General features: G+C 38.9%; 1 protein-coding gene across 7 annotated transcripts in view; it reads right to left on the bottom strand.

Annotated features, from left to right (window-relative positions):
- Positions 1-27,481, bottom strand: part of ATP8B4 (ATPase phospholipid transporting 8B4 (putative)) — a 247,199-nt gene that overhangs the window by 91,425 nt on the left and 128,293 nt on the right. For all 7 annotated transcript variants that reach the window (XM_034660997.1, XM_034661000.1, XM_034660999.1 and 4 more), the window contains exons 8-11: positions 21,883-21,953; positions 17,792-17,874; positions 8,296-8,454; positions 2,715-2,803 (exon numbers count right to left, since the gene is read on the bottom strand). In XM_034660997.1, the coding sequence (XP_034516888.1) occupies positions 2,715-2,803; positions 8,296-8,454; positions 17,792-17,874; positions 21,883-21,953 (402 nt within the window). The remainder of the gene's footprint in view (positions 1-2,714; positions 2,804-8,295; positions 8,455-17,791; positions 17,875-21,882; positions 21,954-27,481) is intronic.

Raw genomic sequence — 27,481 nt, 5'->3', positions numbered from 1 at the left:
AACTCCAAGAAACTGTCATTTGAAAAGCAGGTCGTGCAAAGCTCTTCTTACTTATCATTAATCTTACAAGAAAACTTTCATATTTTCATGTTGGAACTTGGCTAAGTATTGTACATGCATTTTCTCACTTAATTTTCTCACTGATGGTCTGAGATAGGGACAATCATTTACATGTTACTAGTCAAAAACAGAACAAAATAAAACAGAAGCACAGAAAGATTATATAATTTATCCATGCTCACAAAGCCAATAACTTCACGCCCTTGATTTGTGATGAGTGCATATACTCAAATGGCTTAAGAAGGTCATGTGTCCTGATTTGCCCTGGTCAGCCCCAGTTTATATCTGTTGTCCAGATGTAATATTAATTGTGTTTCCTCCTTTCACCTTCAAAAGTGCCCTCTTTGAATGATAAATTATACGTCACCGAAGGCATAAAAGCAAAAGGGAGAAAATACCAGTGATAAAGAACAATCTGAGACTAGTCCAGTCTCTTGGCTGTAGATCTAGCCGTACAAACCTTACTTAAGGTCCACAAGAAAAAGGATTCATTAAAATACTGCATGACATATATGTTTTCCTTTTGAAATTTAAAAAACAGTGGTAAGCAACCTGAAAACCGATAGCCAACTCTTACATTGTGATTAGTATCAGGATTAGCAAAGCACACATTTTGGAGGTATGGCAACTAGAAAGAGAGCAAGGTCAGTTCCCTGTGAGCCCAAATGCCAGCCTTGGAAAGGAAAGACACAAAGTCAGTGAACAGGTAAGACCTGAGCCGAACAAGTGATTCTGGGGACTTTGCTCTGCCAAGGGTCATACTGTGTTAGGAGCCAAGACCAGATGCTATTAAGGGAGGAGGTGGGCTAGGGAATAGCACCGTATTTAACTTATTTCCTTTTTCCTCCAAGAAGGAAAATTCAGGCATCCTAGGATTGCTTTCTTCTTTACCATTCATGAACAAAATATACATACGAGAAGACATTTATGTAGAAAAAAGTATGGGAAAACCTAACAAAGTACCTTAGAAAATCATGTATTAGAGAAAAGTAAAATTGTGAAATACTGAAATCCTACCAATTTGATACCTGTATCACAGTATCTTTTCTCTCAATGATTAATACTACAATTTAATTGAACTAAATTACTTTAAGAGCATTAAAATTGGTGCTACTTGGCGTTAAATGCCCTAACTTAGGATGGACTCAGCTTCTAATCCTCCAATGGATTATCTGATTTTCTAGTATGAAAAGCTGGGACAGTCTCTCCTTCACAATCAGTAATTTTACTCTGGGGTGGATACATATACAATCCCCATGCAAGCCCTAGAAATAGGCTCAAGGCCATTGAAATAGGGAATTCTAGGACAGGACATAAGCTAAGCATGTCCCCTTGGCCCTGGAGACTCTGTCCCAAGGGGATGGGTATAGTGGGAGCAAAGCCCAGTTCGGAGGATGATACCAAATGTAAAACACAGAGCCCGCTGCTTGCTATTATGCTCACACTCGTCTTCACCCATTTACACTTACCCATCCCTACCCTCTCCATGTTGCCTTCCCTAATCATCATGCCTTTAAACTCCCAAAGCATTACTACTTACTTTACACTTAACTTTGTAGTTTTTTATAGTGTTTAACAATACACATGGACATCTGATTTCTCTAATAAAATTAACAGGCAACTTGACAGCAAGGAAAAAAAAAAAAAACCAGAGAGAGAGAGAGAGAGAGCCCGGCCAGTATTTTGTGCCCAAGAAGAGTCCACGTCCTTCTTTCTTTATTCAGAGTCCCACTATCACATATCAGTTATGCAAATATATTTTGAGCTCCAATTCTTTAAAACTGCTTGTGTGTCTGTGATGGAGGTGGGTTTGCTTCAAAGTCCTTGCCCTCATATTTAAAGTCAATGTCCTCCAACTTAATTCCGAGGGGAGGCAAAGCAGTATTACACAAAAAGTCAGATAACAATCAGATGCACAGCATGAGGAAGGACAAGATTAACTGACAGAAGGGTAGGATGCAAGGAATACTCAACTGTTTTTGGTAAATGGATGGTAAAAAAAATTTTTCAAAAAATGCAGAAGAGAACAAAAATTCAGAGGAAAGACATAATCCCAGGCTAAGGAGGTTCAGAAGCTTTCACGAATGAGGAGAAACTGCGACCTGGGCCTTAGAAGATTCAAAAGCAGAACCAGCGACACAATTTGTGGAGCCCAGTGCAAAATGAAAATACAGGACCCCTTGTTCAAATATTACTGATACTTTCTACATGGCGACAGCAGATCAATAAGCTAAGTATGAGGCCATTTTGAGTGGGGAACATGTATAATTACACAGGTCACACACCCATGAAGCCAGCTCCAACCGTGAACTATGTCAAGAGGACGTGAGCAAAGCTATGACAACAAAGGGACCAAACTACCTGACAAATTGTGTTTTCTTTTTTAAAAACGAATACTTGAAATATGGAGAACTTGCAAGACCGTGACAGCCTCTGTAAGCACTATCTTACCTCTCGTGAGAAACTCTACCAATGGTTGAGAAATCATAATCTAGAAAGTAGAGGGCAATATAACTGGGCCCCAGATCAAAATTCCCAAATACAAATTCCACAAGGAGAATAAAGGTCTCTGAAAGAATTCCCAGCAAAAAATATGAAATATATTAAGATAACAATGACTAGCGATTTTGCCTAATTTTGTTACAGTATCTTACCCATAGTACTAGAGTATTCATCAGTCTATCAATGCTTGTCCTCTTAAACTTTGTCTTACCACTGTTCTGCATTAATTTAGTGTCAGGACCTGCCAAAAAAAAAAAAAAATTGAATAGCAACTTTAAAATGATTTGATGATGTATTATTATCATTATTATTATTTCTTATCATGTCAAATGTTCCTGAAAGGACAATATGTTTTTCAAAATTTAATTTAACTTTTATTAAGAACGGGGCCATTTTTAAGTTATATACGATTCTCAACTGGTAGCTGAATAACCACCCTGGAGACTGCAAGAGAATTGGTCTCCTTAGAATAGGACAAATCCGGACAGAACCTGTGGCTGAAAGGTTTGAGAAATGCTACTTTTCAAAAAGCTGTGCATGGATGTGCTTATAGTTGAAGGAGTGAAAGGTAACAAAGTCAATCCAAGTGAAGAATAATTTGGCATGTTAGAAAGAATGCAGTAATAAATACAATTCAGAACACTGAGAACAAAAATGGAAAGTTAAAATCAGAAATCAAATTCCGGATCTTCTTCCCAAAAACATCTGGGATGCCTTTATGGAGAACTAGAATAAATGCAAACAATACATCACAAGTAAATTAAACTGTATTATGTCATCTTCCCATTATTATCATCAATTCATGCAGCCATTTAATATAGGAGAGAGGGGAATTGAAAGAATTAAAGGAGAGAGGCACACATAAAATTTTACGCCATCCTACTAATGTAACATAATAAAAACTTTAAAAAAATTTTTTTACGCCAACCTAAAAGTCAGGGAAGAATGAGCACATCCTTAGAAGACTTTCATTTACTTAAAAGACAAATGGAAGCAAAGATTGGGGTCTCATAAAATTCAGTCTGAAGTTGGAAATTGTACCCCACTGTCCTAATCCCAACTACTGCTGTGTAAAGGAGCCCACCCACATTTTCTCAGAATTGTTTATTAAAATCACATGGACACTGAGGGTGGGAAGCATTTCTTGTATAGTGAACATCACAAAGAACAAATAAAGCTTGTGATTGGTAAAAGCTGAGATACTGACAGACCCCAGTTTTGTGCTAAAAATTTATATTTCTTAGGCATACACACACAGAGCAGCAGAGAATACACCCAAGGGGTTTTAAAGCATTTGTTTAAATATATGTATAGATGCTGATTCACACATCTCTTGTTTCCCTCATAGTCAGAGATCTTGAAAGAATTTCTGTACTCAGCAGCCTGTTTCCTTAGCTCCTAATCATTACTCGACCTAGTTTCAGATCCAGTGTTATCATCAATACCCTGCATGCCTTCTTTGACCGATCAACAGCCATTGACACATTGACTATTCCACCCTTTTGAAACACACTCTTCCTTTAGCTTCTGTATTACAATGTTCTCCTGCTTTTCCTCCTACCTCTTTGTTAACTCCTTCCTTGTCTTCCACGATGCTCACCCTTCTCTACACAGCCACTAAACACCAGGATTCCTTAACACTCATGTGTAGCCCATCTTCTCTTTTTCGGAATCCAACTTCCCTGGGAAATCTCATTTAAGACCACAACTCCAATTACCGTCTATAGACCAAATGTCAATCTCCAGCTTAGACTGCTCCTCTGAGATCTAAACCATACATTTAATTGCCTCTATGGCATCTTCACCTGGATTCTTCTAAGTCTCCTCAGGCAGCCCTGGTCCAGCCCAGCTTGTGATCCTCCCCCAGGCTTCCTTATGTCAGTGAATGGCACCACCATCCATCCAGTTGTGAAAGCTGAGAGAAGCCTAGGAGTTTAGTCTATCTCCATGACTCCCACCCTAGCCCAAAGTACCATCAACCTCTCAACTGGACTATGGTAAAAGCCTGGTTACTTTGTCTCCCTGCATCCACTCTGCTCCCAACTTTAATGAATATTTTTCTCTTCCCCAAACCCAATGATATACTCTTTCAAGGACCTGCTATTTACCAACTTTACAAATACCACGGGCAGTAATGAGTTTTTCAGACTTCACACACACACACATCTGTTTGAAAAACTTAACAGTGGCTTCCCAGTGCTCTTAAAAGATAAAGACCAAAGTTCTGGATACAGACCACAAGGTTTTACATGGTCCAGATCCTATCCACATCTCCAGTCGCATGTCTATCCATATCCTCCATGTTCTCCATGCTCCCCACTGGCCTTCTTAAATTTTTTTTACCTCACCATTCTCAGTCCTGCCACAGGGCCTTTGTCCACTATGTGACTTTTAACTAGCTTGCTCTTTCTCTTCATATTCTTCCATTATATACTCTTGTGGGTCCATGTTCTTTTTTTTCAGAGCACTTATCTCCGTTTGAGGTTATATATTCATTAAGACAATTATCTGAGATTAAGTTCTCTTGCTCTTACCAGAGTCAAAACCACATGAGTGAATGGACTGCATTTGTCTTTGTCCACATTCTTAATCAGAAATAAATAAGAAGTATAGTGCTTACCACATAGTAGGCACTCAATAAATAACTGTTTAATGAATTTATTAAGTACTTGTTATGTTTTAGGTAATGTGCATATGTGCTTTTCATCTATTATCTCAATTAATGCTTGAAACAATCCAATTAATTAGGTATTATTATCCTTAATTCACTAATAATGAAACAAGCTTAAAGTATTTAAGTAACTTGCCAGAGATTTCTTGTTTAGTAATAACAGAACCAGAATTCAAACCCAGATATATCTAACTCGGAAGCTCTTTGCTCTTCACCACTAGTTTTAAAACATATGAAATACTCCGTTAATTCATTGACTCATTCAATCAATGTGTATTTAAGACTATGACTCATTCAGATTCCAAACAGTTAATAGATGACGCACTGAACAAGGATAACTGGAGAAAAAATTTTTTTTTCTAAAGGGACTCTTCACAAAAGTGGGGGTGGGGGTGTAGGGGAAGCAAAAGGTTCGTGCAGTAACCAAAGACTTAGAAGCAATCAGGATGTTCTCTATCGAAGCTAGAAGGGAGTGGTTACTGGACCCTAAAGGACAGTATAGAGTCTGCAGCCTTTAAGAAAGCTGACTTTAGGTTGAGGGACCCAGCCGGCCTGAAGTGAACAGGGAGGAAGTCTGGGGGAATAAATACCTTGCCTCAATCTTCTTTCTCCCTTTCTTTCCATGGTCCCCAATGATAGAGCCTAACTAGAAGCCAAAATTCAAGGAAACCTATTAGTGTAAACCATATAAATCAGCTTCCCAAGGCAGAAAGAATGTGTGTGTGTGTGTGTGTGTGTGTGTGGTAGGGGTTGACAGTATATTAGGAGGGGCAAATGGAAGACATCCAGCAAAAAACTCTGCTGTGCACCAAAATGGTGCTGACTGCCATGGATTCCTTAAATGAATAAGACTCCCACTCAGACACAAGACTTCCTCCTCTCTTGAGTGAAAGAAAAGCTATTACCAGGGAGGCACGGCCTAGCTGTTAATGTATATTCAAGCCTCATAAATTATAGATTTGCAAAGTGAACCATGTCTGTGTCAACTATATTCCTTACACAATCCTTAGTGATAGTTATAACCAGAGTAATATAGAAAGAATAGTTCCTAATTAATTCTGGATAACTTTCATAAGATCTAAGTGTTCACCTGGAACTAGTTTCCCAAATTAGAGGTCTTAAGATTCGGGGGTTCTGAGACACTCATCTGTTCAAATCTGGCATTGACCAAACCAACCATTCCTCTGCCTGTCACTATTCTCGCTAAGCTTTCTATTAACATTCACACCCAGACTACAGTCAATGCAGGCATTCTCTGCTTTACAAGTATCTGCTTCACGAAGAACATCCAATCTATAGCACAAAAAGAAGAGGCTATTCCCCCACTCCCACCTGCCGAGATCCAAAGAGCAGTATATCAAAACAATCCTCAGTCTATGCAGCAGGCAGTGCACTCAGAATTGATGCTGGATGGAAGAAGCAGGGAAGGAAGGAAAGTGACATTTGTCAAGGATCCTCTGCCTTTTGCATTGTCCCCCCGAGCCTTTACAGTGACTCTCTAATGTATTCATTATCCCCACGTCACAGAAGAAACTAAAGCTTAAGTCTTAATGGAGGCTTAACATCCTACAGCTGATAAACAAATCTGTACCCAGCTCTGTCCAATCTTAATTCTGTGAGCTTTCTGTTAGACTTCTTGGGGGGAGACCTGTTCAATTTACTACCCCTTCTATGTAGGCACATTTCCCCAGAGTGAAACGTATGAAGGAAAACTTGGCCCCTGAGTGGCTCACACAGCTGTCCTAGCATAACATGCTGTAAATGAGCCCTAGTCCTGAATTAGTCATTCCAAACAAGTTCACAAAAATGCAAACAAAACGCTGGACTGCGGCTCATTCCTAGGATGAAGCCCCCCAACTTCTATGATGACAGGGAGCAAACCAGAAGGGCCCTTCCCACTAAAGGACCTTCAAGAAGTCTCCCCCTCATTACGTGGGAAGATAAAGGGAGGGTAATGTATAAGCCTAGCTCTTTTTCTTAATGCAAGAAAGATGCAAGTAAGAAAATATGTGCTCACAGGTTTATTTCCCTAACGAATTAAAGCATCTGATGAGTGAATTATGAAAGCAGATTCATCCCCAGATAAAAGCCCCCATACTGCCATACTTCTAGGGATTTCTCAAGTCCTTACAATGGCAATACCCCAAGCAGCAAGAGCCTTGCTAACACCCACAGCTGAGAGTATTTAGGAAGAATTGGGAGGACTTTTCTAGGTTTGGAACACTTCTGAGTCTTTAATAAAAATTTGTTGTTGTTGAGGAAAGTCAGTTAAGAAAAACATTCCAATTTTGATTGCACATATAGTCAACGGACCCAAAAACACATCTTAATTTGATGTCATAATAGACAGGATTTTTAAAAATCAAGGGCTGGCAATGGAAGCCACGAGTACAATTTGAGTGGCTTTATGTAATGGAGCTACTGTAAGCTTCCCTATCAGGAGAATGCCACCTTGGGCCTGTAGAGAGAAAGTCAAGACAGGACAAGTGGCCGGCAGGACTGGTAAGAGGCACTTTCCCTCCCAGCCTGCCTGTCTCCCACCCCCACCTCCATCATGCACAGTCTTTCCAGGCCCCACTGTCCTGCTGACAAATAGAAGCAGCTACAGAGTATAAACAGAAATGATCGCAGGATCTCCAAGAAAGCTCTTCCGAAAGGACTGCTTGACCTCTGCAAACTACAAACAACAGCAGAGCAGGGGGGGGGGGGCTTCTTTCACATTCTTCCCACACTTTAAAGGCAAGTAGATTAATATATACAATGATGGGAATGACTGAGATGAAGTTAAAGAGAAACTAAACAGTATCTAGCACCCACTGAGCAATTAAAGCCCAAGCACCCCTTAAGAATGAATTCATGATGCCAGTGGGTCCTCACACAAGGCACTCCCCCTCCCCCCCCCACTACTCCCAGAGGAGTGGTGGTGCCCTCTGCAGTCAACCCAGAGCAGCACCTTGTGTGGAACAAAAGCACCTTCCTCATCCAACCTGGAGAGGTGCAGGTTGCCCACGCACACCTCAGGACGGGCTCCCCTGTAACCAACACAGGGCAGTCAGCTGTACCTGCAAAAATAACCATTCCAAAACACCAGCTGGTGTTTCTCAGGATGCAGCCCCTCAGGATTATATTCTCGTTGTTGAGGGAGTGCTTGCTGTCCTTCCAGGAGAGAACTCCGGTGAATTTATCTAATTTGTTGTTAGGCGCCTCACAGACAACAATCCCTGTAAAATAAAAATAAAAATAAAAAAACAAAATGAAAACCTATTTATGACTCACTTCAAATTCTCTTTAGCAGTCCACCCTACTGTATTACCATCCTCCTTCTAATACACAGGATATTTTTATCCTTCTCTTTTAGACAGCTCTGTATACAAGACTGTCCTAGGAAAAATAAGCTTGGTGGTGGTGGGGAGAGGGGGTGGTGGTACAAAGATGGAAATCTATCAAGTGTTTTAAACACAGCTTTCTGCACTTTCCAAGTAAGAATAGAAACTTTGAGAGCCGTGGATTTTTTTTGCTTAAATAAAAATCTCTCCCCTCTACTTCTAGTTGGTGACAGTGATTTCTGAAAACAAAGCAGGGACTGTCCTACAAGTTTTCCTTCCTCTGTCTCTTTTTACTTACTGTGAACTTTCACACAGGTTAAGATGGCATGCTTCCAGCTTCACAACCAAAGTTAATCAGGTCTTTCTAAGCTCATTATCAGAATTTGGGGGGATCCTATGATGTCCCACCCCCAAAAAAGCTGGGCCTTGTTTGCCACATGTGCCTGAGAATGCATGTGATTCCTTTCAGCTGTTCTATGCTTCTTATCTTGATTAGATGCAGAGTTCTGGGGACCCTCAAAGCTACCATATAACTTGTCCCAACCTGGCCAGAAGACATTTCTTGTTTGTTTTTTTTTAATTCCAGGCCCATTCCAAACCAAGGGTGTGCCCATTCCAAATCAATGAATCAATTCGTTCCATTATTTCAATAATAAAATACACTTCCAGGCTGGGGGGGTTCTTTTGACAGAAAAAGAAACCAGAAATAATCTTGCAGGGACCCTGTCACAACATATAACTATTAGATTAAATGCATTTGCATTACAAATGGTTGGGGTTAAACTTTACCAAGACTTCAAAGACAGAAGGAGAGATGAAGGAAAAGAGGGAAGGAATGAAAAAGGAAGGTAATGGATGGATCCAAATGGGTTCAAACCCAACTCAGGGGTAAGATTAGTACCTCTCAAGAACAATAAAAATACACGGATTTAACCAAAACCAAGAAGGTAGGTTGGAACATACAAAGTGGCATTCGAAAAATTAAAAAGGAAGTCTTCAGCACTGCTTGAAGAGAAAGGAGACCAGCCCAGCCTAGAGAATCTCTACAGTACTCTGTCACACCACTCACCAAGCACCTGAACTTAGAGGCTTACACAGACACCCCTCCTTCCTACAATGATATCTTTTCCTTTTCAAGTTCTCAGAGGTGACAACGAGATAACTAACATTGGATCTTGCGTGAAAAACACAAAAACAAAAACCAGAAAGGAGTGAAGGACTCAGGCCCTCAGGACTGCTTTTTCCAAATTCCATTTCCCTTTCCCCAGTTATAACAAAATTGCTGCCTAAACAGCCCCAACTCAACAGCATTCACTGGCAGCTTCCCAGACATCCACCACTAAATGAGAATGCTGGCAAGAGGATGTGGGCAAGGCTAGATAACCTGCACAAAATAATTTTTTATACAAAGGGATGTGGCTAAATTCTGGTTGCTCCCATTATGGCCTATCACTAATATTAAAAAGTAAATTGAGACTCATTTCAGCTGGCCCAGGTTGTTTGGGCAATTAGGTTGCAGAGAGGGGATTGTTTTCTAAACTCTGAGAATTCATTATCTTTTTCTTCTTGACCAATAAGTTCCATTCCTAAATTTTGTAGAACCTTGAATTGAGTATCACCAGCAAAACCTACAAAAAATATCGGGTGACAGCAACCCTTAAAACTTATTCCAGTTTCTGACCCAAGACTCAATTTCTCAAGTCTTCAAAGTTGGCCACCAAAAAATAAATAAATAAATTAAATAAATAAATAAATAAATAAAAATGTGTTTTCTGCAAAAACAACACGATACACAATCCCTGCCAAAGGGAATATAAAAAACAGGCTCATTTGGTCATTTTTATTGTGGCAAGCAGCGACTGACATGGAGACAAATACAGCCTTGAACATGTTGGCTCACACTCCTCCCTAGCCTCAAGGCTCATCCACTTCTGGCCTGACACCAAGGGTGTGGTTCTAGACAGGAACAGGCAGTAAGGCCAAGGGGTTCTGCCTAAGCTCTTGAAGGCCAAGCCCCAATTCAGCCTCTCTCAAAGAGTGTGGTCCCACTGATTTCAGTACTAAATACAGAGCCTGGTCAAAACAAAACAGGGCGGGGGTGGGGGCCGGAGAGACAAAGCCAAACTACATTTTTTGTCTTCAGAAGTGCTCAGCTCCAGGAAAAAAAAAAAAAAAGTGCTCAGCTTCCCCTTTCTTAGCCTTGTTAGCATCAAACACTTCCAAACTTCTTTTCTTTCCTTTTCCAAAAAAGGATGACTGGTTTCCTCTGAAGGGAGCACTGTATTCATTTCTGTATCCCCATAACTTACCATACTGCCTACACAACAAATATTTGTTGGAGAGATAGAAAAAAAATCATATGGCTTCAAAAAAGAGGTTGGGAAATGAGATGGGTGCTAGAGTAGAATTAAGATGAATGAAAGAAGTGTATACTTCCATGGTAATAATGATAAAGAGGATTGGAAGACCTAATAGCCTAGCCCCCAGGGCGGGCTAAGGTTGGCCTAACTCTAAAGAGATACAAATAGATCTGGGGACAAAAGTGGGAAACCTAAAGCCCATTAGAAGCAACCAAATATATACCCTAACCATAAAGCATAATAATGAGTAGGGAAAAACTTAGGACTCTTCTTCCTTTTGCTAATAATATCAGAGAAGAGTTAGAGGCAGTAAACAGTCAGTTTGACAATGGATGAGAAAACAGTGGGGGGGGGGAATAGCATTTTCTCTCAGATAGTTGTTCACTGAAAACATGACTTTGTGCTCTAAACATCTTTAATGGGCAATAAAACAACTGGGAAAAAATCATGTCAATAATGAAACAGAAGCATAATCAAACGAGCAGACATGAAAGCAGATAGCAATTTACCCAGTTCACAATCACACAGGAACGTTCTACGTCCATCCTCAACAAAATCCACAAGATATCATTCTCAACCTCCCTCCGCACACTAAACTGAGTCCTCTGGGTTGTTGGTTAATTACCATCCTAATAACCTTGAACAACAGCATTTACCTCAAGGTGAAAATCTACAGTTTATCATGAAAATGGAACTCAGTACCCAGTACTCCATGATTTTCCAGAGAAGCCGGCTTTCTTTCTTTCTGTATATTATTATTGGCAGTATTTCTTGATTATCTGCACTGCAACTCTTTAATAAGACAAATTATCTATTGAATAAGACATCATCATTGCCATTCAAGAGTTTCTCCAGCCAAGAGTTTCTCGGAGTTTAGGAGACTGCCCACTATTGTTGCTCTAATGATGTGATAAAACTTTTTTTTTTTTTCCTTAGGAAGAAGAATGTCACCTTCCTATTTTCTAAAGCTCCTTGGTTCTTCGATCTTCAAGCCTCAGCCACCCATCATTGCTATCATAATGGCTAAATAAATACCAGCAGTAAAGAGGGAAGTTATTGGTTGGGCTGTGCTTTTGTCCAGGTGAATGGGAAATTATCCAATACGTAAAAAGTCACAAGATGCTAATCAAGCCTTTTTTTTAACCAAAAAGAGATGTTTGTTTTTGTGTGTTTGAATTACACACATGCTATTCTTTAGAAAGGACCACAAAATATACAAAGATTCCTGAAATAAAGAGTCAACCCTTCCCTGGTTCAGAACTATTAAGAGTCATACAAAATATGTAAACTTGTCATAAGTTGCAAAAAAAAAAAAAAAGACAGATCTTAGTCCAGTCAGTAACAATATGCAACAGATTCTAAAAACACATTTGGACAATTTACATCTAGGGCTTTCCCCAAGGCATAAAAATGTCCAGTTTACAAATGAATAATTGACAACTATTCCAGATACTCATTTATTAAAAGCTTTTCAACTTCCATAAGACTTTAACATGAAAAATCAAGGCCCACTCTATTTTCATACTTGTTATAATGTCAGATCAAGTTATTTTTTTTCTTACAAAATTTAATTGACAATATATCAATTATTTTCTGATGTTTTCAATGTATGAAAATATCTATGTGAGAATTTTATTTTATTTTATTTATTTGACAAAGATAGAGACAGCCAGCGAGAGAGGGAACACAAGCAGGGGGAGTGGGAGAGAAAGAAGCAGGCACAGCGGAGGAGCCTGATGTGGGGCTCGATCCCATAACGCCGGGATCACGCCCTGAGCCAAAGGCAGACGCCCAACCGCTGTGCCACCCAGGAGCCCCTATGTGAGAATTTTTTTAAATCAATAGATATACCTACCAAAACTCAAACCTACCTTGCATGTAGTGTTCTCTACGTTTGGTCAACTCTTCTATAAACTCTTGTCAGGGATCCTGACATTCAAGATCACTGAGAACATTGCTGCTTTTTAAAAATATGATGATGTCATCTAAGTCCTGGAGGACTTGATCTCCGGTAACTAATTTTGTATGTTTAGATTTAGAGTATTCTTAAAATTTATTTCTCATCCTGATTAGGAGCTAAGTTGTCATGCTAATTCCCCTACCTCTCCAATGCTTTTTTTTTTTTTAAGATTTTATTTATTTATTTGACAGAGAGAGAGACAGCCAGCGAGAGAGGGAACACAAGCAGGGGGAGTGGGAGAGGAAGAAGCAGGCTCCCAGTGGAGGAGCCCGATGCGGAACTCGATCCCAGGACTCTGGGATCACGCCCTGGACCAAAGGCAGCCGCTTAACAACTGAGCCACCCAGGCGCCCCCAATGCTGTCTTTCTTCTTGTAGTTTACAGCCTCTTGCGGGCTTCCATGGAATAGGCTTTGCCAGCAGTCTTGGGTTCATATTCTGGCTCCTTCACTTAATAACCATGTGGCATTAGAAAAAGCAATCTGAGTCTGATTCCTTGCCCATAAATTGGAGGCAGTAATAATCTCTTCCTCTCAAGGTATAAGGATTTAATAAGATAATGTGTGTAGTTACTTAGCATAGTGCCTGGTGTCAACATCATGTTGAAGTCCTGAGAACTTCAGGACTTTACCTTATTAAAGGCTTCTTTGGGAATGAGCACTTATTCAAGTCTATCTTCTCTGTTGGGCTATAAGCTCTATGAAAGCAAGGTCTGGGTCTGGCTTATTAACCACTGTATCTGCAGGCTTAGCAAATCCCTTGTCATTGTGTTAAATATACATTTACTGAGTAAATGAACAGGTGACTGAGAGAATGAATGAAAGAAAAGAATGAATGAAAGCCCAAAGAAGGCCACTAGCAAGACACCATCCTTAGGTTTGGGTGCAAAAATGGGAAGGCAGGAAGACTTACAAGAGATATCCTAAGGCCCTAGCCATCTGTTTTGGACCTGGTGTCCCCAGTGGGGACTTCTCTAGGAATAGCAGTGGGAAACTGAGGTTTTCAAATACTTGGAAGATGTGCAGTTATGACTCAAGGGCAAGAAACTGTAGTTTGGTGCTAGCGAAAGTGTTTTGGCCAAGTCTCAGAAGAAAAACCACATGGTAACTAGAAGCAAAAATAATACCATACCCAGATTTGCCCAGAAGTCACAAGCTAAAAGATATACTTAGCCCAGACAGAGCATGGAAAAGGGTGTGCCTCACATGTCTGTCTCATCTATTAGACCATGCCACAGCTAGTCAGGGCATTTCCAAATGTACACAATGTTGATACCATGCTTTTAGTTTAAACTAAAGGATGCAGTATGTGGTTTTAATTCCCATGACTCAAGAAAGTTTTTCTAGTCACCAGAGGAAAACCTGAAATCTGCTGATAACCCATTATGAAAAAGGTGGACAGAGAAGACCAAAAAAAAGAAAGGGGGGGGGAGTAGGAAAAGAATGGAGTAAAAGGATCAAAAGAAACCAGATAATACATGTGGAGAATTTTATAATCCTACATACTTTGTACTGTATCTTGTCCCTAGGAGATGCTTAATAAATAGACTTCGTAAGCTAATTAATATGAACAGAATGATGGGAAGAGAAAAGATAAAGAATCACAGAAAAAGAGACAATGCATGTACAGAGCTAACATAAGTAAGCTAACAAACAATGGAAGAGGAAGATGAAAACAGTAAGAAAGAAGGCCAAAAGGGAGGAAAGGAAGAAGAGAAATGGTGCAATGGGTAGAGAAATGTGTGTATGTAACGTATAGTGTGTGACTGTGCATGTCAGAGAGTCAGGGAGACACTGAAATGAACAAGTCTAAACTAGGGCTTGAAAGAAACAGCATTCATGGGAAGGATTTAGTGTTTACTAACTGTCTCATCTCTTTCAAGACTTTCCATGCCACATCTTGCATCACCCTCCTGGGCTTTAAATTTGGCTGCTAACAGGGGAAATCTAATTTGTATATTGTATCTAATTTATTTCTCCTTAATCCCTCTATTTATTCCAAGATGCTTTCTTGGAAACAGGAAATTATATTTTAATAAAATTAAACCTGTAAAATACCATATTGCCTTAAATTTTAAGGTAGATTGAAATTCGACCCAAAATTTAAGAATGAAAGAGTAAATTCGGCAAAAATTTGGTTCTTAGCCCAGAAGTGTACCAGCCTTATGAATTTGGCATTACATGTTTTCTTAGAACTGACCACAGTTTAAGTATAAATTATTTTAAAAAAGAGAAGACTGTGTTGCCTTTGAGAAAACAAGCACATGGTAGAGATTCGGTGAGTTACCTATGCTCTGTGAAGCAAATTCAAGCTACATATAGTAATAATTATTAACACACTTTAAAAATGAATTGTATGAGTTATTTAAAAAGACTGTTTTTATATATAAGCAAATTCCTTAACCTTTCAGGAGACCCCATCTGTGAGATGTTTTAGGTGAGGAAATGTTTTCTTGCCTCAGCCTGAGCAGCACCACTTGTATTGGCCTGAATTTTGGACTTCTGTGTTAAATTTTGTTTTAAAAAGGATTCTGAAGTAAAGACATTATAAAACCACCACACGAGATGAACCTTCTGTCAGCCACCTGCCCTCTAAGAGGAGGGGAACCAGCTCTCTTGCTTTATCCTGCAAGTTCCCATCAGGAAGCTTCTGTCTCAGCCCATCCTTCCACCCACCATTCCCAATCCCTTTACCTTAGGCCCTTCCTTTGCTCTTACCTGTCTTTTTGGGGCCTGATATTGATCCTGCCCCCTAATCTCTGGCATTTGCAACCATTTATTCATTCATTGAACAAGTATTTCTTGAGCACCTACTATGCACTAGGCATTGTTCTAGGAACTTGTTATACATCAGTGAGATCCCTGTGCAGTTTACATTGCAGCAAGTAGAGATGGACAATAAACAATAAACTTAGAAAATAAGCAAGTCATAGAGTATGCCAGATGGTGATATGTGCTATGAGAAAAAGAAAAAGCTGAACAGGATAGAGGGGATTGAGAGTAAGAGGAGTCATAGGATTCTTGGCCCTGTTCCTGCAGTTGCATGTAAGAAATCAACCTAAATCCAGCCTGGACCTTGATACCCTATCCTGATATTGAACTATGATTAGAGTTCTTAGAGAATACTAAAGACAAGTAGCCCTGAACAAATATCCCTACTTGTTATTTCCCAGCCTCCCTGCAGTTAGGCCAGGCCCATGTGGCTCCCACTGGCCAGTGAAATGTGAGAGGAAGAAGCAGTTAAAAGTCAGCGCGTCTCTTTCAGCTAGTCCTTGCTCTAGTGTGTTAACCTTAGAGGCCATTAGTCTAGGCACCATGGATCTAAGACGGAAAAGGCTGCTTGACCTAACATTAGAATGTGACATGAGCAAGAAATAAACTTCTACTGTTTACACCACCAAGATTTCAGGGCTGTCTGAACTGAATCCCAGTATAGGGTATCTTTGCCAATAGCTAAGAGAGAAAGTGAACTGGGTAATTGTAACAATTATTTTCTGCTTTTTTATGATAGGAAACTAAAAAGCATGAATTTTTACTTCCTCATAGATTGAAAGAGGAATAAGGGTACAATTCTGCCAGGAAAAAAATGAGTAATGGGAAATTATATTTAGGTTGCCCTTTTAGGACTCCATAAATATTCTATGAAATATTTTAAGCAAGTATTTTGATTCATGAACACAATTTACTTTTCTTGGATTCATATAACAATAAAATTTCATTGAAAAAATTACTTAGTAGAAAATGTGTAATTTGTTTTATTCTAATCAAAATATTTCTTGGGCCATTCAAAGCTTCCTGGCTATTCCCCTAACTTAAATCCCAAACTAGAGGAATACTCTTTTCTATAAACATTTATTATAGCAGCACTCATTTAAGAGAGATTAAAATATTAACAGAATCCAGACAGAGTTTAAAAGCAAATGCAAAGCACAGGCAATATAAACTCTAAGCTGTGCATTGAGGAAATTTTATAATATAAATTTGCCTGTGCTTTAACTCATGGGATCATGCTAAGACCCTTGACCACATTTTCCTTTAGTGGACTCAAAAGAAAACATTCTGGACGACAGTCTCAAACTTGAAGATTTGTTAGTAATTAAAACCAATCTATACGTAAATATTGATATTAAAGGCCAGACATACAAATGTGTAAAACAAGAGATCACTGAGCAATGGGAGGAAGACCCCAAAGATTCTCCCAAAGCCTGCCATGGTGCCTACAGTCCTGCCATTAATGGTTCTTTCCTTTGACTCTTGAAAGATGTGTTTCTCTGTGACAGCTTTAACAGAAAAGAACGAGACATAGCTGGAACAGGACAGGCAGAAATGGTTCCCCATGCTGCAGAGAAGGGACTGGGTTGAGAGGTGTGAAGATGGTGATAAGGAAACCAAGGTCTAAAATAGGGTGACTGATGAATAAATCAGAATGTTCTTCCTGAATACCTACTACCTTTAAGACATCATGCCTGGCATTACGCAAGATACAGAAATATATGAGGCTGCTTTATTGTCTTGGCAAAGTTTGCAATCTAGTATTTGGTCTTTGTTATGGAGCCAGAGAATGGATGGATGGTTAGACCTGGCACTAGAAATATAAGTGTGGCCTGAGTTCATGCTCAGCAAATCTGCACAGGACCCCCAGGGAGGCCAAGGTCAGGCAAGGAAAGGGTATTGTGGGACTAGAGGAAATGAGATCTACAGAAGAGGAAACAAGGATGAAATGAACAATGAACTGATAAAGCCACTATCCCCTTGGTAACATTTTTACTCTTTAGCGTGAGAAGAGATTACAGGCTTTGATGCCTTCAGAATTTTATGTCCTTCCACCAAATAAAAAGAAACATGAATTGGATTTCAGATAATTAGTTATATTACTTATTGGTTTTGAGGTTTTTGTCTGTTTTAAACACTTACCATCAAATTTTGCAAGTCTGCTAAAGTCTGCTCCAAGTTCTGAGGTAACTGATAGCGCATGGCGGACTTTAAGGTTCGTTTCCCTGTGAAATTAATTGACAGGGCATGAATTTTTATATGGAACAGCCCAACAGCGTCTTACATAAAGTAATCAGGCAGGTGCAGCACGTGCAAAATCCAACACAAGACCTTCAAGAAACTTCCTTCAAATGTCATTCACACCTCTCAGTAAAGTGAACTCAGTAAAATGGACAGGGCTTTTCATGCTCCTATGATTTGGCATTCCACACATGGCACATCTGTGTAACAACACAGTAATCTGTTCTGTTATTTGAAAGAACAGAGGACATAATAAATATGGTTTCATTTGAACCTACTCAGACATCATGCATGAGTTACAAAACTTATTAGGAATGGGAACACAGTTGCCAAATAAAGGAGGCCAGTATCACTCTGGAGTCTACTATCTGCATAGGAATTTTACTTGTAAAAGATGGTCATGGCTAATTTCACAGTAGCTGAAATTTAAATGGGAAAGGGAATACAGCTTTCTTTCTCATGGAGAACCAAGCCAAAAATCCTGTAAGTCTGGGATCATACAACCAGACAGTAACTCAGCAGGTCACAGTGAACTGGTCATCTTCTTTCAGGCAGAACCACACATACATTGGACAGATGGTCCTGTGGTATTCATGAAATGACCAGCTGTGAGGATTCTATGGCCATTACTCACATCTTGCATACAAGGGCTTGTCACGATGGTTTTCTCACTGAGTTCAACCTAATTCTCTTCTAGTGTAGCTTAACATCATCTGTCAGAGTTCTTTTATGGAAGTGTTTAGCAGTGAGTTCATTCAGTCAACAAATATTGATCGAATACATACCACAGTCACCCATGAGATTCAGTGTTGCCCCACAAGGGTTACTGTTCTCTTGAGGGAAACAAGTGGTAGGTAAAAAAAAAAAATATCACCATTTGGAAGTACATGACAACCATGAAATAACTGAATTTAGAGAACTGAGAAGCAGGTGCTTGAGAGGGGATTTAATCTAAACTTCCCATAAATGAGTCTCACAATTAAGGTAAGACAACATGAAATCAATCCAAGGAATACACCTTGGTGAAATAAGTTTCTGCAGGAAACACTAAATTGGATATATAATTAAAGTTACTTTGCTTAAAAGTAATCTCATCAATCACTTATTGCCAAATCTATCAATTCCTAGGATGCAGGAATGTGTAGGGGTTGTGATACTCAAGAATTTCATAACTGAGGCAGAAATTGAGATGTGAGATAGTGGTGTTGAGGCTAAAGGACCAATGTGTCCATTCACTTAAACAAACGTCAAATAATTGGAACAGTCAGTGACCCCAACTGGGCCAGACAGCCCTCATTCCCTAACCCAGCTCTACACATCATGTCATTCAGCAAGGTTTATCATCATTTTACTTCCTCAGAATTCTCTCCAATATCTCACTTCCATCTTCAGATGTGGAAACTAAAAGGGAAGAATAATCACACACAGGCCTTATTGATTAAAAAAATTTTTTTGCCAAGACTCCTGATTAATATCTCATGTCATGCCATACTCTTCCTTAACATGCTTCGGTATCTTGAATTCAAACTTCAAAATGATTTTCAGCATAAGAAATAACACAAAAGATCCTGTGTACCCTTTACTCAGTTCCCCCTCATGGTAACATTGGCAAAACTATATCACAATGTCACAACATCACAACTGAAACTGACACAGTCAAGATGGGGAACATTTTCATCACAAGGATTTTTTAGGGTACACTTTGTAGACACACCCACTTCCCTGCCTCCTCCAACCCATCTTTAATTCCCGGCAACCACTGATCTGTGGTCGCTTTCTACAGTTTCACCATTTCAAGAATGTTATATAAGTAGAACCATACAGTATGTGACCCTTGGGGATTGGCTTTTTACTCAACATAATTCTCTGAAGATTCGTCTGGCTTATTGTATGTATCAATAGTTCGTTCTTTTTGATCGCTCAGTAGTGTTCCACGATATGGATATACCATAGTTTGTTCAACCTGTTAAAGGACATATAAGTTGTTTTTTTAATTTGTGGATGTAACCCATAAAGCTGCCATGAACGTCTGTGTACAAGTTCTTGTGTAAACATAAGTCTTCATTTCTGTGGGATAAATGCCCATGAGTGAAATTGCTGGGTTGTCTGGCAGTTGCATGTTTGGTTTTTTAAGAAACTGCCAAACTATTTTCCAGAGTGATTGTGGTATTCTGCATTCCCATCAGCAATGTGTGAGTGACTCTGTTTCTCTACATCCTTGTCAGCATTTGGACTTGTCATTATTTTTAAGTTAAGCCATCCTGATAGGTATGTACTGACATCTCATTGTGGTTTGACTTTTTTGAACCTAACAGCTACTGATGTTGAACATCTTTTTATGTGCTTATGTGCCATCTGCATGTCATCTCTGGTGAAATGTCCCTTCATATCATTTGCAATTTTCTAATTGGATGGTGTTTTTAATATTGAGTTTTGAGCATTTTTCATACATTCAAGATAAAAATCCTTTGTCAGATAGATGTTCTGCAAATATTTTCTCCTAGTCTGTAGCTTATTTTTTCATCCTCCTTAATAAGGTCTTTTGCACAGCAACAATTTTTAATTTGATGAAATCTCGTTTATCAAATTATCCTCTTTTGAATTATGCTTTTTGTGTCAAGTCTAAAAACTCTTTGACTAGCCCTAGATCTTGAAGATTTTCTCCTATCTTTTCCCCTAAAACTTTTATAGTTTTACGTTTTACATTTGAATTCAATTCCCTTAATAGTTACAGGGCTATTCAAATTGTCTATTTCATATTGAGTGAATTGTGGTAGTTTGTTTTTTGATGAAGTGGCCTATTTCATATAAGTTGTTAAATTTATGTGTATAAAGTTGCTTGTAGGATTTTCTAATCCTTCTGATATCTTCAGGATCTATCATAATATTCCCTGGTTCGTTCATGATATTGTTATTTTGTGTCTTTTTTTTCTTTTTCAGTCTTCCTGAGGTTTATCAAATTTATTGATGTTTTCAAAGAATCAGCTCTCTGTTTTGTTGATTTTTCTTTTTTTTTTTCTGTTTTCAAGTTCATTAATCTCTGCTTGTGTCTTTACCTCTTTCTTTCTGCTTGCTTTGGGTTTATGCTGTTATTTTCTAGGTTCTTGAGATGGGATATTGGATTATTGATTTGAGATTCTTTTTCTTTTCAAATACATGCATCTAGTGCCATAAATTTCCCTCTAAGCACTATTTTAGGTTCCGCCCAAACCAAGGGTAAGATCACACAGGTCATACTCCATTTCAATAGCCTAGTGGAACAATGATTTGGGAGGTGGTGGTTAAAACCAGGGGCTTTTCTGTCAGATTATCAGGTCTGAGTATTGGCTTCACTTTTGAGAGGTTTCAGGTAAATTACTTAGTATCTCTAAGCCTTGTCATCTGTATAATGGGGCTTATGTACTACATATCAGAATTAAATGACAAAATTCACCTAAAGAATGTATAGTACCTTTAAAATATAAACATTCAATAAAAGTTTTTATGCCAAATTGAATCCACGGAAACAGAACTGCAATATTGTCTATAACTAAATTTCTCAATTAACATTAATGTCAAAACTCCATTTCTCTCTTCTTTCTCCATCTTCATCTGACCCAGTTCCAAAAGATTTCCCTCTCAAGTAACATCAATGCTTCTTTCCTCAGAGACTCATCAATACTCCTCTAAAATACTCCTTAGAGGATCAAATGAAATTTTAAAAAGGAAAAAACTAAAGCAAAACAAAACCCTTCTAAGGAATATGAGTAAAGAGTCCTATACAATAATTCACACAGACATGTTTAATTCACTGTTTTGGAAAGAAAATAAATTCAAGAGAAAAAGAGCTTTCAAAAGAGCCACAAATTAACAAATGGAATTTGCAAGTTAGGCTCTTACTTGTTCCAAGAAAATTAAATGAAGAATAAGGTTTAGGTTGAGTCCTGATCCTGAAGCTATTACTGCTAAATTAAAAACCAATCTAAATAATCATTCTAACTTCAGTAACTTACCCGTCAAGCTCAGCAGTTTCAATATAACAGAGGCCATGTGGCTCACTACTGGATAGGAGAAGCAGATCAGCCTATTTAAAAAAAAAATCAGCCTATTAAAGAATACACGAGAACGGAAGACTGGTTGAAACCCTTCCATGTTGTATCACCCCTACTTACTAATGAGCCAGGAGAGCCTTGCGGGGGGGGGGGGGGGGGGGGGGGGGGGGGAAAGTGAGAAAGGTAAAATCCTGTTCCACCTCTCAGCCATATATGCACCAAATCAAACCTTCCCTCTCCTTCCCTGTCCTGGTTGGGCCCACCCCTTGAACACCAGAATACAAGCAAGGGCAGGGGATACCATATAAATTAATAGCCACTTAACTTACCTTTTTTTTTTTTGCAAGAAATATATAAAATTCTACATTCTTGATTGATAATTACTAATGGAAAATATAAAACTTTCCCCAATAAGTGAGATAATTGGAAATGTTTCCATACACATACTTTAATTCCCTAGTACTATGATTTAAGAGTAGGGAGCAGGCAAAGCTGATGGGGAAATGATAGAAGGAGGAGGAAATTGGAAACCATAGAAAAAAATAAAGCAGGCAAGGAAAATTTAAAAAGACAAAAATTAAAAGAAAAAAATTAAAAATATAAGAAAAAGATGATGGGGTATAAAGAAGGGAAAAGAGAAAATAGAACAGGGGTTAAGCAAGAGGCAAGAACGAACAGAAAATGCTCTAAAAGCGGGAAAACATTCAGAAACCAAGCTGTGGGTCTTTCACAGAGATAAAATCATTCCGTTCAGCTGTCTATTTGAGCTTCGGAAATGACCTATCACAATTCAGTTTTAGAATTCTGGCTGCCTCCTATATTGGGGAACTGTTTATTTCAAATTTCACTTTAAAATAAGGGTTTTTATGAGATTCTGAAAGATCTGGAGGTCTAAAATGGATTGACTAAAATTGTAGCAATTTATTTTGACACATTCCCTAACGATTATGTAGCTCTGTTTGAATGTACGATTGGCATTTCAAACTGTGAAATTTTCTTACCTTTGTTTTTTAAATTAGAATTGCCCCATTCTCAAGTCCCAGAGATTAAATTTAGAATCAATCTACTCATTTCATTGTCTTAAGCTTTTATATTTCCAACTCGAATACAGGTAGGGAGGGGGAGAGAGGTATGTACGTGTGTGTTCAGTTTTGTCTGAATTATGACAAAACGGAATTGAAAAACAACTCAGTGACAATCCCCTCAAGGAATAAACGGGTTTATATATCAAGGCTCTTCCTCAACTCTAATAAAAGTCACAGAAGCCTGAGGAGGCAACATTATTTTCTGACTAGTCACAATGTGACTGCAGCAAACCCACTAGAGAGAGAACGTATAAAGAGTTGTACACAATTCTTGAGCCAAAAATTACTGACTTTGACTTTAAAAAGAAAAGAATGTTTTTAAAAATTCACCATCGTCTTACTTCTCACATTGAAATTTCAGTGGATATGATGCTTTTTGGGTCTCTTCCTCGCCTCCCCTGAGCTTCATAGGATCATTTTAAACAAAATCCAAAGTTCTCTAATTCTTCTCCTCTGTGATTGAAAATAGTTATGAAGTACAGAGAAAGATCCCAATTTATACCTAGAGTTGCTTTTCTTCTAAACTCTGCACAGTATGGATGATTTGATGTTACTCTTTAGTATTGAGCTTAGCTGCTCAACACTTAGGTGTTTGGTAGACAAAGGGAGGATTCGTTGTACACTGCCGGCTCAGAACACGTGACTGAGGCACCACCAACCACCGGGCCACTAGATTCTCTCCTGAGCAGTAACTCCACTTCCCAAAGACTGCTACTGAGACTTGTAAAGTCCGAAAGTTCTGAGCTAAATCCTCCTGCCCTGTCTAACCCCTGGGAACCTGGGACATGTACCTTCCTACCCTCAACCTTTCTCACCTCTTCCTGTCCCCTCTGTTGTCACCTTTTCCTTTGATGTCCTCAGAATCTTGCTGCTGTTTCCCTACTCCCTGATCTCCGTCCTGCACTCCCCCTCATTCATCTCTATTCTCCCTGCCCCATTGCTGAGCTTTGGCATTCCCTTTTGCTAACATCTCCCCTTCAAGTGTTTAAATCCATTACAGTTGACGAGGAAGTGTTGGGGCAGGACCAACAGAGGCAATCAGAGAACTAAGTGGTCAGCCCACTCATCATCATGAAGTGCTCCTATTTCCAAGTGTACTCAGTAAGAATTTTAAAAAGAAAAGGAGAAGAGAGTTGCAGTAGGACAAGAGAACCCTGTTAGTCCCTGGTCATCGTCCTTTTGTCAGAGGTTCTGGGCCAGGGGTGCAGCAGCATAGGGGTGGTCTTAGAGCACCACCAGCCCCATGACTCTGTGAGTCCCAGATCAGGCCTCCTCAAGCTGACCCTTTTAGCATCTCTCAGGGTACCCAATTCCTAGTCAATCCAGAAATTTGTGTTTGAGTTGTAGGGGTTTATAATACCAGTATTTAGTGAGGGCTTACCATGTCTGTGGCACTATCCTGAGAGCTTTACATGCAATATTTTATTCAACTCCTACTAAAATCTTATAGTGTAGGTTCTATTGTTATCTCTACTTTATAAATGAGCAAAGTGAGGCCCAGAGAGGTTCAGTAACTTGTTTGAGGCCACACAGTAAGTGACACATTGGGATATGAATCCAGGCAATCTAAGGCACATACAGCTGGAATACTAAAATGAATAAAAATCTCTTTCCTTCAAGGATGGTACAGTTTAGTAAAGGCAGAATATGATAAGAATTCTAAAGGTCTGATTACCAAAGTGCTATGGGAGAGGTGCAAATGAGGAAAAATACATCAGATTGGTAGCTGACGAAGAGCCTCACAGCTTTGAGTCCTCACAACCAACAACACTATCTTCACAGGTTTATTAGGCATAATTAATGTTTGCTGCTATAAAGAATAAATAAAGCAAAGCCTCAAGCGATGATAACACCTAAAAGCTATATAATTCTTTAAGAGTTTACAAAACATTCTCACACAATTGTGTCACTTTATTCTTTCAACAACCCTATGGAGAGAGAATATTGTTCCTACACGTGAATAAGAAATCTTGGGAAGGGTCATCTCTGGCTCACAAGCAGATGAGCTAAATTAACTCATGTAAAGACCATAGCCTCTGCAAAGTCATGGTGAGAGCTTCATCACTTCGAAAAGGCCCTAAGAGATTTAATGCCATACTCATGGCCACACAGAGCTTAAAGACCAGAGCTAGAACTAGAATTTATAGCTCTGATCTCAAATGTATACTCTTTCCTCTGGCTGGCTACAAATGCACTGGAATATAACTATGAAAAACAGAAAATGTTTTGCTTTGTTTTGTTTCACTTTGTTAGCGTTCAAAAACCAAAACCACAATGGTGAAGAGTATTGGAATATTAACTCCATATCCCGATGGAAGGATAAGTTTGTAGAATTGGAACGCCATATCTGAATCTCCCTTTTAAGCCATTCCCACACATAAAGTTCTTTATCTTCTTTATCCTCTACAATATTATCTTTTTGTAGTCTAAAAATAAGAATCCAAAATGGCTCATGCAATATGAGTATACTTACAGGAAAACAGGTTTGACATGAACAAAAATGAGGATGAAGTTGTAAAAATGAAAATGTATGAGATTGTAGGTAATGTTTTTATTTAAAAATTAAATTTCAGGTCCAATAAATGTATGCTGAGTGTATACTAATATCTAATACATTGTTTTGGTTTTTATAATTAAATGAATTTGAGAAGAATAAGAAAAAGATGGGAGAAAGAACAGAAGGAGGAGAGGAGACTAATAATGGACACCATAGCTTTTACTCATCGGTCCACCCTTTCTTTGGTCAAAAAAAAAAAAAATCCTTGCCTTATATATTTCACCCCAACAAATTAGTAATTGCTTATAAACAGAACATTGGCCCTGTACTTTTACTAATGTAGAAAATAACATGTTGCTCCTCTAAATTTTAGCAAGAAGCTTCTTTTTCAATACAGCTTAGACAAATGTTTAAAAAAAAATCTTACTCTGGAAATTTTCAACCTTCTACTGTCTCACGTATTTTTAAAAATAAAACAGTGTCTTTACAACAATTAGTGTGAAACAAGTTAACTCTGACTTGAAGCTATAAAATTTAAATAACAAAAAGGGCAATTAGACCGCCTCTCTGGAAGGACCAAGGTGCTAGGAATGATGAGATCAGTCAAAGATTAGGAAAGATTAGATGGGTCAAAAAAGAGCCAAAGCCCACCCTTGGTTAGGACTGGAGTTTAGTTTAGGTTACATTCATCTTTCTAGCTCTTTCATTTCTGAAGGTGAAATTTCCAATCCACGTAGCCGAAGAATGCCTTTGTTTTAAAACAAAACCTTCACTGTTGTAAACATCTAAAACATGAATGCCTTTATTTTGAGGGTGAGGGCACTCTTCCAAATAAGCTAAACCACTAAATTCACGTAATGTTCAAATATACTCATGTCCAGTAAGGGGTTTATTTCTACCACCAGATAAGAAAACCAAAATACAAGATCATTTCCATCAAGTAGAGGAAGATGTGCCTGGTTCCTGGGGCCCAAGTCTTGGCAGTATCAAGATCTTTGTAGTGTGTTTTTTGAACAGTTTACTCGGTTCTTTTAATGCAAGTCAGTCTCCTTGCAGTGACTGAATCACACTCTCCATTTTTCTCCCTTGTCCCAAAATTAAACAACGAGCTGTCAAATTCAGCCCAAACATGTTTTAAAATTTCTTTTAAGTGGAGGTAGTGAGGATTCCTTATCTGGAAAATAAAGGTGAGTAACTTCTGAATATGCCAGCTAACTGGCCATCTCAGGCAAGCTCCTTTCCTCGCTTAAAACGTACGGATAGAATTCTAAATTCATTTATGTCAGCCCAAGTGTGGACAGCTGGAGGCTCTGCATCAGAATTAGGTACAACATGCTGGGGTCGCTTCAGTTTCGGTGTCCGAGCCAGAAGGCGCTAACGCTGGACGCCCAGGCTCAAGGCTATTAGGATGACAGCTTTACTACGGTAAGGAGCAGCATATGGCAGCGATTAGGGGTGGGGTCCAAACCCTGATGGCCTGGGTGTAACTCCTAGCTCTCCTACCGCAAGCTATTTGATGGCACTGTTTTCTCATCTGTAAAATGGGAACAATAATAATAGTTTCATTGAGCTACTGTAGAGATTAAATGAGTTAAGCCCCAGGGAGCAGGAGGTGTATTTATACTTCAAGTGATTACAGCAGTTCATCCATAAAAACATTTGTTTGCCCTTAAAAATAGTTTTGTAGGTGCCAAGTAGTTAGACACAGAAAAACTTTGAATAAAGCGAGCTAATCAAGAGACACCACAGAGTTCTGGCATTTGGAGGACTCCTTTCCTCACTTACCCAAAGATTAAACCACTAGAGCTCTAACTGTAGGAGTCAGACCAAGATCAGTGGAGATAAAAATTTCATCTTTGTTTTTAATAAAGCTGCTGGAAGGCCACCTGGGTGCTCAGTCAGTTAAACGTCCCACTCTTGATTTCAGTTCAGGTCACGATCTCAGGTCCTGAGATTGAGCCCTGCATCAGGCTCTGCA

The sequence above is a fragment of the Ailuropoda melanoleuca genome, chromosome 5 (genome assembly GCF_002007445.2).
Source record: "Ailuropoda melanoleuca isolate Jingjing chromosome 5, ASM200744v2, whole genome shotgun sequence".
Lineage (NCBI taxonomy): Eukaryota > Metazoa > Chordata > Mammalia > Carnivora > Ursidae > Ailuropoda > Ailuropoda melanoleuca.
Note: the sequence above shows the minus strand (reverse complement) of the source record. Positions and strands in the feature narration are given on the sequence as shown.